A 17,867-nucleotide genomic window follows, 5' to 3' on the forward strand; every position below is an offset into this window, starting at 1 on the left:
AGGATACTCCAAATGAGTTTGGCAGCCTCTAGGTTTGCCCTGTGCCATGCTGTCTTTCCCATTACCAACAGGACGACCTTCGGAACTCATGGGTTAGATCTACTCTCAAGCCTTCCATCTCTACCCACTGCCTCCAGGATTAGCAGGTGTTCAACCTCCCTGCATCCCACTCTGCTGGTTCAGCTGCCTCATTTCCCTCCCCACTCCCACACCCTATGCTCTGGCCCCTCTGTCAAGAAAATCATCTCTCCAACACTTTGAAAATACCCTCTCTCCTTTTGTATGCTTTTCACCATTTCCTGGACTGATCTATCCCTGCTCCCCCCTCCCCACTCCCCGCCGGCTTCCCTGCTCTTAGTCTTTTGCTCACATGCCTTGCAGGCTGGGAATCCCTGGTGGCTCATAAGGTAAAGAATCTGCCTGCAATATAGGAGATCCAGGTTTGATCCCTTAGTCGGGTTGATACCCTGGAGGAGGGCATGGCAATCCACTCCAGTATTCTTGCCTGGAGAGTCCCATGGACAGAGGAGCCTGGCAGGCTACAGTCCATGGAGTCGCAAAGAGTTGGACATGACTGAGTGACTAACACAACAACTCTGTAGGTTTTTAACCTTACTGCGGTAGCCAACTCTGTTCTGTGAAGCTTTTCCCCCACCTTGCCCTCCTCTCCTTTGTTGGGATACCATAGTGCTTGTATCAGATTGGATTCCCCTGTTTAGAAGGGTTCTCTGTATTCCATTAGCCTACATTGTGCCTGGTTGAACCATGAGAAACTCCTGTTCTTTTAGTCAATATCAGGAAGCTTGTATGGTTCAATCCACTGTATCCAGTTTATGTCAATACTTGTTATTCCTGTTTTGGCTTTGCTTTCAGAAATATTCATACCTTCCACCAGAATGCTTTAAAGCATGGGGCTCAGAATAATTTTCAGCTCTCGGAGATATTTTGCATCCTACTCATTCTACATAGTCCATTTTTCTGGCCAAAAATGGATGTGAACTTCAGAAAAGTTCTCAGTGTATACTCCGCTTTCCTTCTGGCTATGAACAACTTTTCTGTCATGTTTCTGCTGATTCACATGGTTTGTCACAAACACCAGTGAGGATTTGAGGATGCTTAGAAAGTGATGCAATGGTAACTTCTAGAATTGTCACACTCATTGTCTCATGAAAAGAAAATGACAAAGTTATGAATAAGGCAAAAGCAATGCATAGTCTATTTATAGTTTTTCAAGGTGAAAAAGAGATCAGACTATCAACTGGAGAATTTGTAAATATTTTGTCCAATGGTTATGATTTCCATGACTGATACAGAACTAGAGTGGCCCCTAAATTTAGAATGTGTTTTATATTCTGCCTGCCCACTTCCACCAACATTTTAAAATGCTCTTAAGTAATATCCCCCTCAAAAAATTATTCTACTCTGCCATTTCTATAATTGACTGATTTTGCTTTTGATTGAATGATTGCACTTTTTAAATAAAACCCGATAATGTAGCTAATCTCAATTGTGCCCTTTTATGCTGAATTGAATTTTGTTTTGGTATTAATTCTCTCTTGAACTGCTGAGGGAGAACAAGCCTGTCATGAAAGAACATTTGGCATCTTCCCCTCTGAATACACCTAAGCCATCTTTTGAAAATGTTTGCAGACCATCCTATGTGGACACATCATCACGTTTTTCTTTGCAGGTTAGTTACATCACATCCGTGTTCCTTTTGGCAAGTCTGAAATCTTAGGCTGCCATGCTTCTCAATCCTTCCACCGTGAGACAATAAAGTTGTCTGGGGCCGGAATTCAAGGGGCTAGTTGATTGCGGGCATGGTCTCCTAAGACAAGGCTGAAAGTGGAAAATGAGATGTACAAAATGAAAAATGTTGAAACAAGCTAAACTGGTTTTTAAAATCTTTTCTGGTTCAACCGGGCCAGAGGCATTGAATGTAGAAGTCTTCAGGGATTTATCTCACATGAATGCATTAAAAGCTCAGGTTGTTAGAGGATTTTGATTCAGGATCTTATACCTTTTTTTTTGTTTTCAAGTGTTGAGCAACAGACCTTCAAAACTTGGGAGAGGATTTTTTAGGAGATGGTGGCCTCCTACTTGTCTTTATGTCTGCTTCTGAGATGTGTTCACCCCCAAACAACTAGCAGACTGTTTGAATCAGGAAACCCTTCACGCTGTACTTATCAGTGGTCATGACTGTATTTGACTCAAGTTTCTAGAATTTTTTTCTAGTTGAGGTACAACTGACATACAATATCATGTTAATTTTAGGTATACAGCATAGTGATTCAATGTTTGCATACATGGCAAAATGCTCACCATAATATGTCTAGTTGCTGTCTGTCACCTTACAAAGTTAATAGAATATTATTGACTGTATTTCCCATACTGTACGTCACATCCCCACGATTCACTCATTGTTATAACTGGAAATGTTTACATCTTAATCTCCTTCACCCGTTTCTCCCTCCTCCCCAAACCCTCTCCCCTCTGGAAGCCACCAGTCTTGTCTGTATCTGTGAGTCTGGATTTTGCTTATTTGGTTTGGTTTGTTTGTTGGATTCCACATATAAGAGAAATCAGATGGTACAGTATCTGTCTTTCTCAGTCTGACTCACTTCACTTAGCGTCCATGGATGGACCTTGAGAGTGCTACACTGAATTTTTCTAAATCTTTTGAATAGGAGCAGTGAAGGTGAGCAGGTCAAACAAATGCTTAAAAATGGTGCAGAAATTAGTGATGTTTGGAACCATATAGCTTATAACTCTGATATATATGCTTAGATGGGTTGAGAACATGGTCCAATAGTATCTGAGGAGGCAAGGAGACTTGTGAGAGCAGTAGTCACAATCATTGTTTTTAAAATAGCCTTTCTGCTGAACAATTAGAACGTTCTTGAAAACAGCCTTTTGACTCCGAATGTGGGATTCTAAGGAAGGCTCCATACAGAAATAACCACATCCAAGAAGAAAAACCACTCTAGTTTGATTTTTCAACCAAGGAGTCAGCAAACTGTCAGCTAGATATACTTGTAGCATATTATGCTCCCTTTAAAATAAAGATGGATACTTTTTTATGAACTAGGTTTCAGCTGAAGTTTCTCTTACTATCTCATATGTCTATAGATCAGGAAAAGGATTCTGGGGCTGAATTGCTATACTGCTCTTGTTAAATCGGTGTTTAGGCCCTCCTCCTTCTTCTGTCCTTTTTCTCCCCTCTTTGATATGTTCAGGTCAATCTAGCTAGCTTGCTGGAGGTTGTGTGAAAGACACATTTAAAAAAATTGAAGTGTAGTTGATTTACAGTGTTGTTAATAGTTTCAGGTGTATAGGACAGGGATTCAGAACATATATGCATATCTGTTCTTTTTCTGATTCCTTTCCATTGTAGATTCTTACAAGATATTGAGTATAGTTCCACGTGCTAGCAAGTAAGGCCTTGTTGTTTATCTGTTTCATATACGGTAGTGTGTATAATCTCAAACTCCTAATTTACCCCTTCCCTCCCCTTTTGCCTTTGTTAACAGTAAGTTTGCTTTCTTCTGTCTGTCCATGGGTCTCCTTTTGTACATGGTAACTGGTATCATTTTTGTTTGATTTTTACATTCCATATATAAGTGATGTCATATGGCATTCTTTTTTTGGAAAAACACATATTAAAGAATGAAAAAGAAAACGGAGACCCCGGGCAAGTCCTTTACCTGGATCCTAGGGTCTAGGATCAGGGGTAAAGGAAATAAAACAAACTGATGCTGTGTCCAGGGGTCCCAGGGGAAGGTGAGAGTTCCCTTGTGGGAAGAAACGAGGCTTTCTGCAGAAACACACAGGGGCCGGCGGAGCGCGGAGTCACGTGGTGGGAGGGGGCTCTCTTCTCTCTCACAGCCCCTGCTCTGATGTCACAAATCTATTCTTTCCTGGGAGAATTAATTAGCATTCGTCCGGTGCAGTTGGCGAGGAGGAAGAAGGGTGCCGGAGCGCGCGTGTAGGCAGGCGAGCCAGAGGCGCAGCGCGGTCTGTGGGGTGCGGGGGGGGGGGGCCTCCCCCGGGAGCCGCATCGGGGACTTGGGCAGCGGCGGGCAGGGGTGGCGGTGTTATAACCGGGATCCTCCGTGACGTATGGCTGCCGGCCCCTTGGCAGCTGTCTTTCTGGACCAGTAGGCGGAGGGGGATCGACGCCACCGGAGACTTTTGCATCTTGGAAGGGACTGTAATCTTCTGGAGTGAAGAACCGAAGCTCTCCATCACCCGGGTGTAAATAAGAGCCGGAGGGGAGAGCAAAAGAAAAGGAAGAGGAGGGGGAGACGTGGGTGTCGAGGGGGGGGAGCGGGCAAAGCATTTTTGGTGGATGGTATGAAGCCAGCCATGGAAACTGCAGCGGAGGAGAATACTGAACAGAGCGGAGAAAGAAAAGGTACCCTGGGCTCTGAGAAGAGCCCGTGTAAAGCTTTTCACTGGGGGGGAGTGGCTAGAAAGGGGCAGCCGGATTTTTGTCTCTGAAACCATCCGGATGGCCTGGCCTGGCTCTTGGGGTGGTTTTCTCCTGGAGGCTGGTGTTAAATGAATAGAGAGCAGCCTCTTTTCAGTGCATCGCTCATCCAAATCTTTCTCCCAAACGTGGTATTGCACGGAAGGAGGTCCACAATCTGTCACCTTGGGAAGCTGGGTTGGGGAAACTGTCTGTTTTAATTACTATAATGAGCCCTAACTGAGATCCTAGGCTCGGCAAGTTATATTCTGGGGACATAGAATGCATTGTCTGTTAGTAATGCGGAGGGGAAACTGGAGGGACACACGTATTAAAATACGCTTTGGTTCTGCTGATGCTGTACTGATTTTGGACATGCTCTAATTTTTGTATTTAATACGATTGCTATTTCTGTGTATCAGACCCTAACTCTGATGTGTAATAACCATTTACAGTTGGAGCTTGAGAGAGAAAGCATCAGCTCTGTGGGCTAGTACTGATGGAAGACGGTTGCTGGGGGCAGGGGAGGGGGGAGGTTGGTCTTCTGCTGTTTCTGACTTGGAGATCTCCAACAGGAAAATCCACACAGGTCCTGTTCTTCAAAGGGCATTTGAGAACACATCCCGATCTTGACTTTTGCAAGGAGAAGTCAGTGTTTTGCAGTAGGAAGACGGCAGAAAATAGAGGCTAACATTAATCTCTCTTTTCCTCGATAATGACTGGTTTAGGTTCACTGCCTCCCAGAAGCAGCTCAGGCCTGTGAGGTGAAGAGCATCTCACTGCATTGTAATTTACCTCCTTCACCCGAAGTACTGTCCTAAAGGCACCAGGACATGTTCCGTACCTGCAGTGGCTCTTATAGCAAAAGCTCCCCATGCTAGGGTTATTTCTCCTGACCCTGACATCCACTAATAGTCACTAAACAATAGTCAGTCTCCCAGATAGAGATACAGGTACGTTTTACGTAAGACTATGTAGGTTGATCCCTCTGAAATTCCTGATAGTCAACCATTTTGCATCCGCAAAAACAGCAATTTCGAGAATTTCACTGTGCCAGCATGCTTGGGTAGAACAGTCCTTGACTCTCCCCTAAACTGAGCCATTTCACTTTTTAAATTAATTACTTTTCAAAGTATGATAAAATATGCAGAGAACAAAATGTGCCTTTTGAACCATTTTTAGATGGATAATTCGGTGGAATTAAGTACATAGCATTTAGATTTCTGCAGTTGATAGTTGAGCTTAACTGCTGCGGCAAACCTACCGCCCCCCCCCAAACAACAGCAAAAGCCAGCCCCCATATCCCCCTGTCTTTTCTTGTATGTATACATTTGTTCATTTATATGAATGACCAAATAGCAGTAAGGGAAACTCGCGGGAATATCTGTAAAGCTGAGGAACTGAGATAAAAGTTGAAAGATTGATTTCCATGACAATTAGAGACAAAGCTTGGGCAATGTAATCACGCAATAACAGCATTGTTGTGAAGAAGCCGATCACAGTTGTAGCAATTTTCCCCAAAATAGATGCGTAGAACATACTTTGTACTACTATGCAGCTGAAACCACTTTTGGTCTCCACAGAAGCAAGAACAGGGCATAAAACCAATGTAGAATCCTTACTACCTAACTCTGGTTCTCACCATTGTTTATCGTCTGGAGTGCTATTAATTCCTATCCATTAAATATTTATTATTTAATACCAAAAATCTACAGCTGCTACTCCATCCCTGGCAGTCTGTATATGAAAACTTGTTAGTGAGGGTTTCAGAGACAATTAGAAGCAAAACTTAATTTCTGGAGGAACTTAAAAAATTACCAAAATGGATAAACACTAGCTATTGAGTAGCCCAGATGTACCAAGTTACTGCAAGACACGATCACACATATGGCTTATACTTAAGTAAGAACATGGGCCCGGGATTGGATTTTGAGCACAGCAACCGGGGTCGCGCTTGCCCTTAACCCACCAGGAGTGTTGATCTGGACGGCAGCCTACCTGCTGAGCTTGGTTTAAATGAGTAAGTTCATCTGCCAGCCAGGCAGGGTCAAAGCTTCCACGAGTGTGTCTTTGTAGTGTGCCCAGTTTGCTCTCCCATTGTAGTCCAAGGCACATACAGAGGCATAAAATGATAAACATGTTTGGACATGCTTGCCACTCCAGGATTCCTTCAGATTTAATTTTAAATTTATAAAATCAGTGTTCACTTGATTGAAATGAACATTTACAAGTTTGACACAGAGAATGCATTATATAATTCTTGAGCAGGTGGATCTAGGGGGTGGGGTGGTTTCCTTTAAGCCTGTCACCAAAGGATTTATTTTAGTAAATTGAATCCTCTACGTTTTGTCACTTCCCACAGAGTGTTTTATGCACATGTATTTTTCCCCCTCTATTCTTCCTTTCCCAGTTGTTTTCATTGTCGGTGGTACGGGCGATACTTCTCTCTGAATTTGGAGTATTATTGCCCAATGGCTAAAACCCAGTAGCTTGTGGATTAATGGCTTCAGATAATTATTAATAATGTTTACTAAGAATACAAGTTATTATAAACTGACCTCAGCTTTTCCAGTCTCACTTCTCAGAGTTTTAGCAGGACAAAGAAAGCTGTTTCTTTAAATTCAATCAGAATGACTTTGTTCCTATTGTAAATAAAAATAATCCAAGTCCCTAAAAAAAAAAAAGCGTATGTGTTTTGAAACAGTCTCCTAGCTTTTGTCATGGAACCCTACTGGATGCTTGAAATTCACAAGAAGTAATTTAGCCTTTATTCAGGAATTTTTACAGAAAGCAAGAGGTTTTCTTAGAAGGATGTAAACAAAAAAAGCCAAATTATTACTAATGACAATTTTTAAATCGAAAGTGTTAAATCAAAGTTTTGGGGATTTAGTAAGCAGATTCACTGAAATGGAATAAGTGGGGAAAATGGAGAAGACAGAATAAAAGCAACTAGATCATGAGACTCGATAATAAAGAGAGTGAGGTTTCTATTTATTTCTGTGGACTATTACTTGATGGATGTCAATTCATTTGTGAAAAACCAATGCATCTAGACTCACTGGGAGGGTGTAATCTAGGGGCAGAAAAACAATTGAATCACTTGCTCTATTGGATGGAAAAAAAAACCCTAAGTATCTGTTAGGAAAATTATTTTTATTACATGTAGGAAATTGGAGTCTACTGAAGCAATTGTAGTCAGGCTAGTTAAGCTTCTCTGAATCATTGCTCAGCTACATTTCAGAACTCCAGGTGTCAAATTTCTAAGCACATAAAAAGAAAAATGTAGAAAATCAGGAATAATGTGTAATTTAAAATGAATTGCAGGCCGTAGTCAACACAAGAATGTGAATGGTTGATATAATTAGAAAATGAGCACATCCATTTAAATCTTTTTTATCAAATAGGTATAATTTCTTAGGTTTTTATTTAAAAAAATTGAGTGAAAGATGTGTACTTTTGGCCAAAAAAAATTTTATTTGTATTGTTTTTGTTTAGGAAGGAAAACACTCCTCTAGAATATCTGCCCCGTAGGCTAAAAACCCAGAGGGACACATTTAACACATTACACTCATCCTGGTGATCTAGGAATTATTTGATGTTGAGATTTTTATTGACGTTTTCTGACTTGATTACATACGTATGATACAGAGAAAGTTGTAGATGCAGTTTTTTCCTATAAGGATCTTCCAAGGAGGACATTTGCAGAGAGGTTATCTGGGGATGAGACTGTAGAGAAAAGCAGGGCCGGCCAGATGGTGCTGGACATATGTGGTAGGTATGATGCAGCTTGCTTTTATTTATTTAATTTTTTTAGAAAATTTAAATGTAGAGAAGATCTCAGCAAGCCAGTTGGTACCTCTCTTCCTTTGATACGATCATTTCCTTTCAAAGATTTGGCCTTGCTCATTCATTAGACAAAGAATTCGGACTCCTTTCTGGAGACAGAGATTTACCTTCCTTGGAAGTGAGCGGAAATCTTAAATTCTGATTGTAATGTTAAAAAACATCATCTCTCCCTGTTATTTGGGAGTACACGCCAATGTAAAGTAAACACTCTTCATAACATGACTTATTAACTTCGCTGTATCTGAGGACACATGACGTAACCAGTGTCCCCATGACGTAAGTTTCCCCTCACTGGGACTGGTGATAAATTGGCCTGTTCTGAGATACTCCCTTGCTTGTTTCTCCTTGAGACCCAGTGTCCATCCATGTGAGATGGTTGGCCAGGAATAAGGATGGCTGTGGAACGGAGGAAGAAGGTGGCTTTTAAGAGAGGGAAGCCAGACTCCCACCTTCACAAATGTACCTGGTTGTGCATTCTTTGGTTCATTTCTTTATTCATTTAATAATGTTCCCCTCTGAACATCACCCTTCTTCTGCCCTGTCAGCTCTTGTCATAGGAGCAGAAGGTGCCAACTCATCGTAGGAACCATTCTGTAGGGTATAATCTTGCTTTTAACAATACTCTTGTTGATTGGTGGCAGATTAAATCTCAGATGACGATGTCCAAGAGGAGAATTCTGATCCTTGGCCAGCCCAGAGAAAGTATAATAGAGAAAATAAAATATTTTCCTATTTTGTAGACTCATTTGATGAATTGCATTAATTTTTTTTGTAATTCACGCCTGACTATCTTTGAGATCAGGGATCAGTGCACTTGATCTGTAATGGGCCCGAGAGTAAATATTTAGGCCCAGTGGGCCACACAGTGTTGTAACTACTCAATCCTTCCAGGTAGTAAACAAAAAGCCATAGATAGTGGATCAGTGCATAGGTGTGGCTGTGTTGTAGTAGAACTTCATTTGCAAAACCAGGTGGCCATCACTGGCTGACCCCTACTATATCCTATAGTGTTGTTATAGCGTCCTTTAATATTTTAAACTCTACTTGAGAATGGAGGGTGACAGACATAGCTTTCAGAGACCTGGCCCACTGAGTATGGTTTACTTATTTTTATTTAGGAAGCTCAATCTTTGTTATTTAGTTGCTTCCAGTGATAATTTCCTAGATGGCAGAAAGCACACCAGCCTGCAGCTTAGTTATTCAGCCTCATTTCTAAATCACAGCATCTGAGTCAATGGGGGGAAAGTGTCCACAGCATTATTTTTATTTTCTTTCATCACCCCCCCCCATTGTTTGTGTCATGCCCATCTTTGGCGATGACCACTCAGTTCTGTGTCTCACCTCAGCCTCCACCATAAATAGTATGCAGTTGGCCAAGAAGTTCATTGGGATTTTTCGGTTCCCTTTAATGGAAAAACGCAATCAAACTTCTTGACCAAGAGCATTTCTGAAATGTCATAGTATTCTGTGCTTCCTCGAGAATATCCAGTGGTCTCCTGCCCACATCTCCCTCCTAGTCTCTAAGGGGAGCATTTGCAGTCTTCCCGCTGAAGAGCAGAAGCCGAAATCTTCCTGCGTCTGAACGTTTTCTCCACTTCTTGGCAGTTGGCAGTCCAGAAAGGACGCCATTTTAAAACACTCCCCAAGCTGAGGCGTCCCCTCATGATCACGTGACTCCCTTTTAGGTTTTGGGCCCCTGTTCTTTTAAACAAAACATATCCTGTGTTCTTTGAAATTTTATAATTTGATACTTACTGTCGTTAAGTTTGGCTCAGAGATACAAAATAGAGGGTTTTCTTTCCCTCCATATGGAAAGATGAATTGTCCAGAGGCCTTGTCACCCACTTACTGACCCCATCTCCACACCTACAGGAGGAGGAAGAATGCTGAACCGAGTGTCTTGGGTGTAGCCGCCAGGCTTTACTCAGAAAACATGTTAGTTTGGGGCTTTTTCACTGTCATTGCCAAGCAGCCTGTGCCTGACTGCCCACATGAGGGGATGAGGGCAGAGCAGGGATGGGCCGTTGACACACATGTCCTGAATTGCCTACCCTGCCTTGGGTGAGGTTAGTGTGGTGGGGGTGGGGGTGGGGACCTGGAGACCTGTTGCTTGATCCACAAGGTCCCAGGATATTCTCTTGCATTCAGCCAACTATTTATCTGGCAGACATAGATTGGGCACCTGCTGTGTGTTGGACTAGGAGAGAGAGATTTTTTGAAAGGAGGATGAAAACTTTTCAGATAGAAGTGATCGAGCTACTGGGGATCCTCATGCTTGAGGTTGACATAGAGGGCTTATAGCCACTTTAACCAGGAGTATGACTTGATCTCCTAGTTCTTTCCACTGGCCCCAGTGGGTTGCCCTGCTTTTGGAGAATATAGCACAACCTGTGGTGTGAGAGAAACTCCCCTGAAGAGTAAACCAAAACTCTAAATGCAGGAAAGGCTGAGAGTTCAGAACTTTTAAGAACCCTGAAATAGCATCAGGAGCTTGGGATCTGAAACACATCTTGATGCACAGAAGCACAGCTTACCTCCAGACAGACCTTAGCAAAAGAGTAGAAACAGTGACAGCACAGGCCACAGCTGGATAACCTGCCCTCTGGAGTCGTATCACCCACATTTATGCACAGGCTCCTCCCCTCCAGCTGTGTGATCATGGGCAAATGACTTAACTCTCAGTTGCCCCTAGTTTCTTCATTTGTAAAGCTAGAGTAATAAGAGTACCTCCTTCATAGGATGGTTGTGACAAATACCTTGATCTCAAATGATTGAGGTCATGGTCATGGTAACAGTGAAACTGTTTCTATCTTACGTATTGGCATATCCCAAATGTTCTAAGCTGTGATTGCTTAGGAAGGTATCTGATTTAAACCTAATGCATGTGTAGAGGCCATCTAAAATTCACAGCCAAGGCAGATCATCTCCTCTGACCCTAAACAGGGTCCTAAAATAAATTGCTTGAGGAAATCAGATCCCCGTGATTCCAGGTGGGAAACTTTGAAGTGTGTCCAATATTCTACTGGAGATCAAAGAAGCCCAACTAAAGAAATTGTGGACTGACTGGGATAACAACCATGGACTGAGCAAGAATTCTTTTTGAAAGGACTGTCTTGAAACTTATGACAAACTTTGGAAAGCCTAAAGTGATTGGCAGAATCAGAACATGTGACATTCTTTAAAAATGTATTGACTTAAATAGTTTTGCCTGTGTTACACAGTTAAAAAAAAAATTAACACTTTGCATTAAAAAAAAATTCCTGAGGGAACAGGTGTAACATGCTTTGTGTGGTGCCCAGCACATTGTAGCACACATCTCCATTTAACAACAGAACCAGCAGCAATAAAAATACTTTCATTGTGCAGTTCTGATCTTGTCCTCACATCCTTTTTCCCCCTCTCAAATGTCTTTAAAAGCCTTTAACTCTTTTTAATGTCTCTAAAAAACATTACTTTATCATGAAACCAAAGAGATTTGCCCTAAAACACCACCTAGAAACGTAGGTCTCCACTTCCCAAGTGGAAATACCACAAGAGTTTTCAGAGACTGTGGAGAGCAGAGTCAGGCTTCATAATGGCTGAGGAGGTGTTCAGTGAATCTGCTCAGGGCGTTTGCTCCTTCACCTTACCATGTGATGGTTTGCCTAGTTCTCATCCTCAGTGGTCTAAGATGCCTGATGGGGCATTATAATGTGCTCTTCTGATGGAATAATTCCCCCCCATCAATGTCAGCACCATTTGCTTAATCCTTAAATATTTGTGGCACCCCGGATGCTGTAATCCATCATTAGGTTTGATAGGATTCTCGGCTAGAAACCAGGCACAGTGACCTTATGGTCTCTTGGGATTTCAGGGTTGTAATTCAGCTAACAGTTACCAGCATCTGATTCTGTGTCAGGCAAGTTGGTAGATAGTTTTCTGTCTGGTTCCCTAAGAAGTACAAAATATAGTCAGATTACCAGTTGGGACCTACTTGAGTCCCCAGGAGGCCACTTGTCGCCTTGTGTGTGAGGAAGCCCTGCTTCAAGCCCAGTGCCCACAGCCCTTTCTCTGTCAAGACACTGGGAGATCATTGGAACAAGACTGAATGTGGAAAATTCTAGACTCTGATGTCCTGAGCTTAGATGAGATGAGATGACAGAGAATACTGCTGATGTCATTGGGAGAACAGGAGTGTCACCTAAGATTCAGCAGACCATGGGGTTATTGGCTGGAACTAGCTAGCATTAGAGCAAGCCTGGGTTCACCTTCGCTTATGCAGCAACAATGATGATTGTGCTCTGTGGGTCTGAAAGTGAACTGAACAGAAAGAAAAAATACAATGGTGAGAAGCCAGCTTTTCCTTATCAACAGCGTCTGCCTAACACGAGCATTCGAAGGGGTGAGGAGGATTGGGAGGAGATGGAGAAAATAGAGAAAGAAAATATTGGTGATTTTTTTGTCAAATTCAAAAATGGAGGAGAAGATGCTAACGTTCTCAGCGTATCATGCTGAGTTGATAAGATGTACTGCAAGGTTGCAGTTCAATAGCGTTTTTTGTGTATTCGTCGTTTCCTTTAATTATATGGTAAAAGAATACATTAAAATGCTGATGTAGAATCTTTGCTGGAGATAGAGACACTGACTCTTTGCCACCTGAAATTGGCAGTGAACAGCAGAGCTGAAATGGAAATTGGCAGGTACCACTGGATGTACCCAGGCTCAAAGAACCACCAGTACCGTCCCGTGCCAACCCTGGGGGACAGGGCTAACCCCTTGAGCAGTCCAGGTAAATACAGCCTCGGGGTGCATTCGCATAGCAACTCAACTGTTATCTTTAATATGATTTGTGATAGCTCTTTTGGTTTGGTGCTGTTTTTTGTTTTGCTTGATGCATTCATTTGTTCACAGGGGCTGGGGTGGAAGTGGCCCTTTAAACATTGTTTTCATCATCTTTCTTTTTCTCTCTTCCTCTCCATTCCACCCCATCTTTCCCCTCTTTCTTCTCCCTCCTCCTTATTTTTTCCCCTCACCTCTTCTTCTCAAAGGGAGCAAGGTGCAATGAGATGTGCCTTGGGGTTAAGCACGAAATGTCTAATATTTGAACCACCAGTCGGGGAAGGGGGCAGTCACACGTGCCCATCATGGGACCAAGAACTGAGCTGGGACATTTGAGGAGCCTGGGCTCTGAGAGTGCTGTCAGTGGTCCCAAACATCTCTGGCCACATGGCTCTTCAGCCCTCTGATTTATTAACATCAGTCTTTTACCTTTGAGAAGGAAAACCCAGAGCCCATGAAATGAGGATCATATACTTGGGAACTTGACCCCATCAGGTAGGTCCATGGGGTCCGATCTCTAGTCTCCTTGCTCAGGGGAACACTGGCCTCTCGAAACATCTAAGTGCTGGGTCTGAGTGAACTGTGCATCAGCCCGTCTGGGGATCTAGAAGGGGAGAAACCTGAGTGATATGCACACCCACCTTCCACATCCCTGAAGTCCATATAGAGCTAGATTCAGTAGTTTTGTTACTTAAAATGGGAATACAAAGAAATGGTGGTGGGTCAGAGAAACACACCAGGCTTCAAGTTATTGCTGGAATTCTGTGTGAACCCATAGCATCGTTCATCTGAAATGTCTTCTTACTTCTGTAAGAATAAACCAGAAATGACAGCATAGAACTGAAAAGTCTAGAAAGAGCGATCTGGAGGTAGAGTGTAAGACCTATACTGAGTTACAAAGTCATAGCACCTGTCATTCACTTAATAATTAAAACTTCTTTCCTTTAAAACCTGAATTGTGGCTTCATGTTAATTAACATGAAATCTGTCTTTGGATTTAGTTCTATACCTTGAGTGACATATTCCTTCACTCCATCTCTGGCCACTAGGTGCCAGCTCTGTGTGCCTGTGTAGTGCCAACTCGAAGAGGTGAGCAAGAAATGCCACCAGACATTTGTTCTCTTGGAGCCTTTGAAGGATGGAAGGTTCTAGAAGCTTGATTTTAAAAAACTGCCGTTAGGCACGATGTATCCATACAGTGGAATACTGTGCGGCGATGAGAGGGAATGAGGGACGCATACTACACACTGCAACACAGATGGGTCTCAGAAACAGGATGCTGAGTCAAAGATGACACATGAGAGCAAATACTGCAGGGTTCCACTGACATGAAACGTCCAGAAATGGCAAATCCAGAGGGACAGAAAATAGCTGAGCGTTTGCCAGAGGCTGGGGGAGGCAGCGTGGGGGAGTGACTGCTGAGGGTACAAGGATCCTTTATGGAGTGATGGAGGTGTTTTCAAATTAGATCGTGGTGATGGTTACACCATGGGCAGTACTTGTTAACATGACAAGAAGGTCTCCATGTTATCTGTAACGGTTGGGGCTAAATTCTTAATTTAGTTAAGAATTCAGAAGAGTTGGGGCTTTTGAAAAGTGATGTGGCGCACATACCGTATGCACTTGCCGTGTCCCCAGCAAGGTCCGGGTGCGCCCCTCAAGTCCAACACATGGATCTTTCTGGAGCGCTGGACTCAGGTCGATGACATCTGTGAACAGCGTCTGGGCCATTCAAGGTCAGTTCTGGATATCAAGGGAATTCAGAGCAGGATGGGTTTCGCTGCCAGATGAACTCCGCTCCCACCCCACCCCCAAAAAGAAACCAACCTTAGTTTTCAGAGGTTTGGGAATTCTGGAGTGCTATGATGAGAAGCTGTAGAACTCTAATAGTTAATCACATTGCAGGTGATGTTTCAGGTGAGAATTCCAGGATCAAGCGCATTCTTGTCAGAGGGAGAGAAAGAAAATCCCCAGAGGGAGGGACTGACCCTAGCCATGGTGTCGCCTTCCCAGTGGCCCAGAGATTTTGCTGTCTCCTCAATCAGCGCAGTTGCCATTCTGTGCTTAGATCCTACACCAGATGGTGTGAGGGAAAAAATAGACGATTCCATATGGCTCTTGTGTCTTTTATTTTCCCCCTTTGCAGAGTTCTCAGTTTCTTTCCAGTGGGGGACAGACAGTGGGAAGAGGTTTTGGTCCATGCCAACGGGGAGATTTTTGCCAAAGGAAAATGCAGGCAGTGTGGCAGAGACCTCCTCCCCCCGAACTGCTTACTCCCCGTGAGGGACGTCAAGGTGCTTCCAGTTTCCTTTGCCTCAGTCGTTTCCCATCTTCCTTTTTGGGTGAAACTTCTCTGTGGAGTTACATTTTTAGCGCTTGGATAGTGAATCCTTCACCATCTGTACTGCTTTCTTCTTTTTGAATTGTTTAACTTCTTTGACCAGGTGGCATCCACATCTTCTTTGGGCCTCCAGGAAATCAAGGGGCGGGTGGCCACAAGGGCCACCTCGGGTGACACTGCCTTGGGGACCTAGGCCTGAAGCGGTGGCACTTGGGAAATAAGGAGCCCTTTGGGCTTCAGTCGTGTTCGATGGAATATTGTGCTTAGCGTGTAGGGCATGGTTCAGGCTACTGCAGGTTGTCACAAGGGCTTCAGTCAGTGTCATCAGAGAGAATTTAGATCCTCTCTTCCACATACGGTCCATGGGCCAGCAGGATCGGCATCCCCTGGAAGCTTGTTACAAATGCAGAGTCTCAGGCCCCCCTGAGGCCTGCTGAATCTGAGTCTGAATTTTCAGAACTTTCCAGATAATTCCTGGGCATAATGCAGTTCGAGAAGCACTAATTGAGAGCAAGGTCCAAAAGCAAGAAGGGAGAAGACAGAGGAAGGAATAGAGGTGGATTTACTCTCAAAAGTTTGAGAAATTGCTGTGTTTTCCATTGTCCTTTCTGTCCCTCTTTATGGGGAGATAGGTGTAAGAATTGCCAGTTGTTAATGCACCGAGTCCTGGTTAGTTTGAAAGGCCGGTGACCTTGGATTCTCTTAGCCACTTGTCTGAAAATGTGCCTCCTCTTATTTCTTTGTTTAAAATCGTGGTGAATGAGAGTGGGGGATGGGGCAGTGAAAATGGGTCTGGCTTGTCTCCTTCTAGAGAAAGCGAAGAGAAAGCAGTTGATAGGAGTTGGGAGAAGTTCTCAAATGCCCCTCATCATCTTCTTGAATATAATCCAGTGACATGTAAGATGCTGCCACCTAATGCAGCTGTAAGCTGAAAGACCAAGAATGACTATTCAGACGCTGGTAAATCTGTGTAGTTCTGCATTCAGTCTACCAGGTAAGGAGTACAAAGACCACTCCCTTCAGCAGTCGCCAGTTCCCCTCCTGTTGTTCTTGTGGATGAGTCACTAAGGCATGTCCAAGTCTTTTGCGACCCTATGAACTGTAGCCCTCCAGGCTTCTCTGTCCATGGGATTTCCCAGGCAAGAATACTGGAGTGGGTTGCCACGCCCTTCTCCAGGGGATCTTCCAGACCCAGGGATCGAACCTGCGTCTCCTGCATTGGTAGGCTGGTTCTTTACCACTGAGCCAGCAGGGAAGCCCCTTCTGGCCAGGTCACAAATCCTGATGGCTCTGATGCTTGGACTCAGATGTTTTAGATAATTCCAGAAGTCCAAAGAGATCACCCTCTCACATACGGACTAGAACTAAAGGTGTGGGGAGAGCATGAGGAATGTTCGTGTTTGGCTGAGTGTTGAGCAAGAAGCCCCCGTGTTGGGATTTCCATGGCCAAGATTCCCGGGCAGCCATGGAAATCCGAACACAGGGGCTTCCTGCTCAACACTCAGCCAAATACCAAGATTCCTGCTTGCGCAGTACTGTGCATCAGGTCACACTGCTGAGCTCCTCCTATCTGCCCAGGTGGGACCTGAGAAGGCAGGCCCCTTGAGATCCCCAGCCTTTCTCCCTCTGGCCCCCTAGCTTGGGACTTCTCTGCCGTGGATCCATTCTATAGAGTGACACCTGAGATATGAGAGTCCCAGGAAATGCTATTGGATTTGGTGTTAAACTGTCTTGTCGCACTGTCCTAACCTATAGTGGTAAGGCAGCTATGTTTGAGGCCTCTTCTGAAAACACTTGAACTGTATTTCAAGGTGGGGAACCTGTAATCTCTCTGCGTGCATCTTTGGTGTCTGTTGCTGGTCACGTGTGGACTACAGCCCGGGGTCTGACAGTGTCGTGTGAGTTTTCGGGCAGGGCAGCTGTTCCCCGGAGTCTGGCTGGAGAAGCACTCTCAGTTTACACAGCTATGGCCAGGGGAAGCACCCAGTGTGTGTGTCTGATGGCTGCCACTGATTGAGGGTGTTTCAGGTTACACGGAGGTGAACAATGGACACAGTACAAGCATGTTCTAGCCCAGGTTCATGCCCTAATGTTTCTGAGTTTTTGAAGAGTTCTTTGCGTTTTGTTTTCTGCTGTGGATTATTTATTCCATTTTCAAATTACCTGAAGTTTTCACCCCAAAATGTGCCAGTATAGGGCAGGTAACTATTTTATTACTTATTTACCAAAGGCTATTATGTCAGTCATAAACATAGAGTTTTTCATTTACAAATGTTCAACTTTTTATCAGCTATACTGTTGATACATGCTTAGTACTCAATTATGTAGCAGTGGCTGCCACTGTGTCTGTGACATACAGAACTTGCTTTGCCTTTCGGTCTTGTGCTATTCCTC

At 43.7% G+C, this 17,867-nt stretch overlaps 1 protein-coding gene across 5 annotated transcripts in view; it reads left to right on the forward strand.

Annotated features, from left to right (window-relative positions):
- GPM6B (glycoprotein M6B) overlaps nucleotides 1-17,867 on the forward strand; it is a 159,819-nt gene that overhangs the window by 110,090 nt on the left and 31,862 nt on the right. For 2 of the 5 annotated variants that reach the window (XM_005701097.3, XM_005701098.3), the window contains exons 1-2: nucleotides 4,042-4,414; nucleotides 12,963-13,082. The exons of 1 other annotated variant lie outside the window; for it this stretch is intronic. In XM_005701097.3, the coding sequence (XP_005701154.1) occupies nucleotides 4,354-4,414; nucleotides 12,963-13,082 (181 nt within the window). In that variant the 5' untranslated portion in view covers nucleotides 4,042-4,353. Of the gene's footprint in view, nucleotides 1-4,041; nucleotides 4,415-12,962; nucleotides 13,083-17,867 lie in introns of those variants that run through there. 2 more of the 5 variants (XM_005701099.3, XM_005701100.3) reach the window with 1 other exon arrangement.

This window comes from Capra hircus (assembly GCF_001704415.2).
Source record: "Capra hircus breed San Clemente chromosome X unlocalized genomic scaffold, ASM170441v1, whole genome shotgun sequence".
NCBI classification, from domain to species: domain Eukaryota; kingdom Metazoa; phylum Chordata; class Mammalia; order Artiodactyla; family Bovidae; genus Capra; species Capra hircus.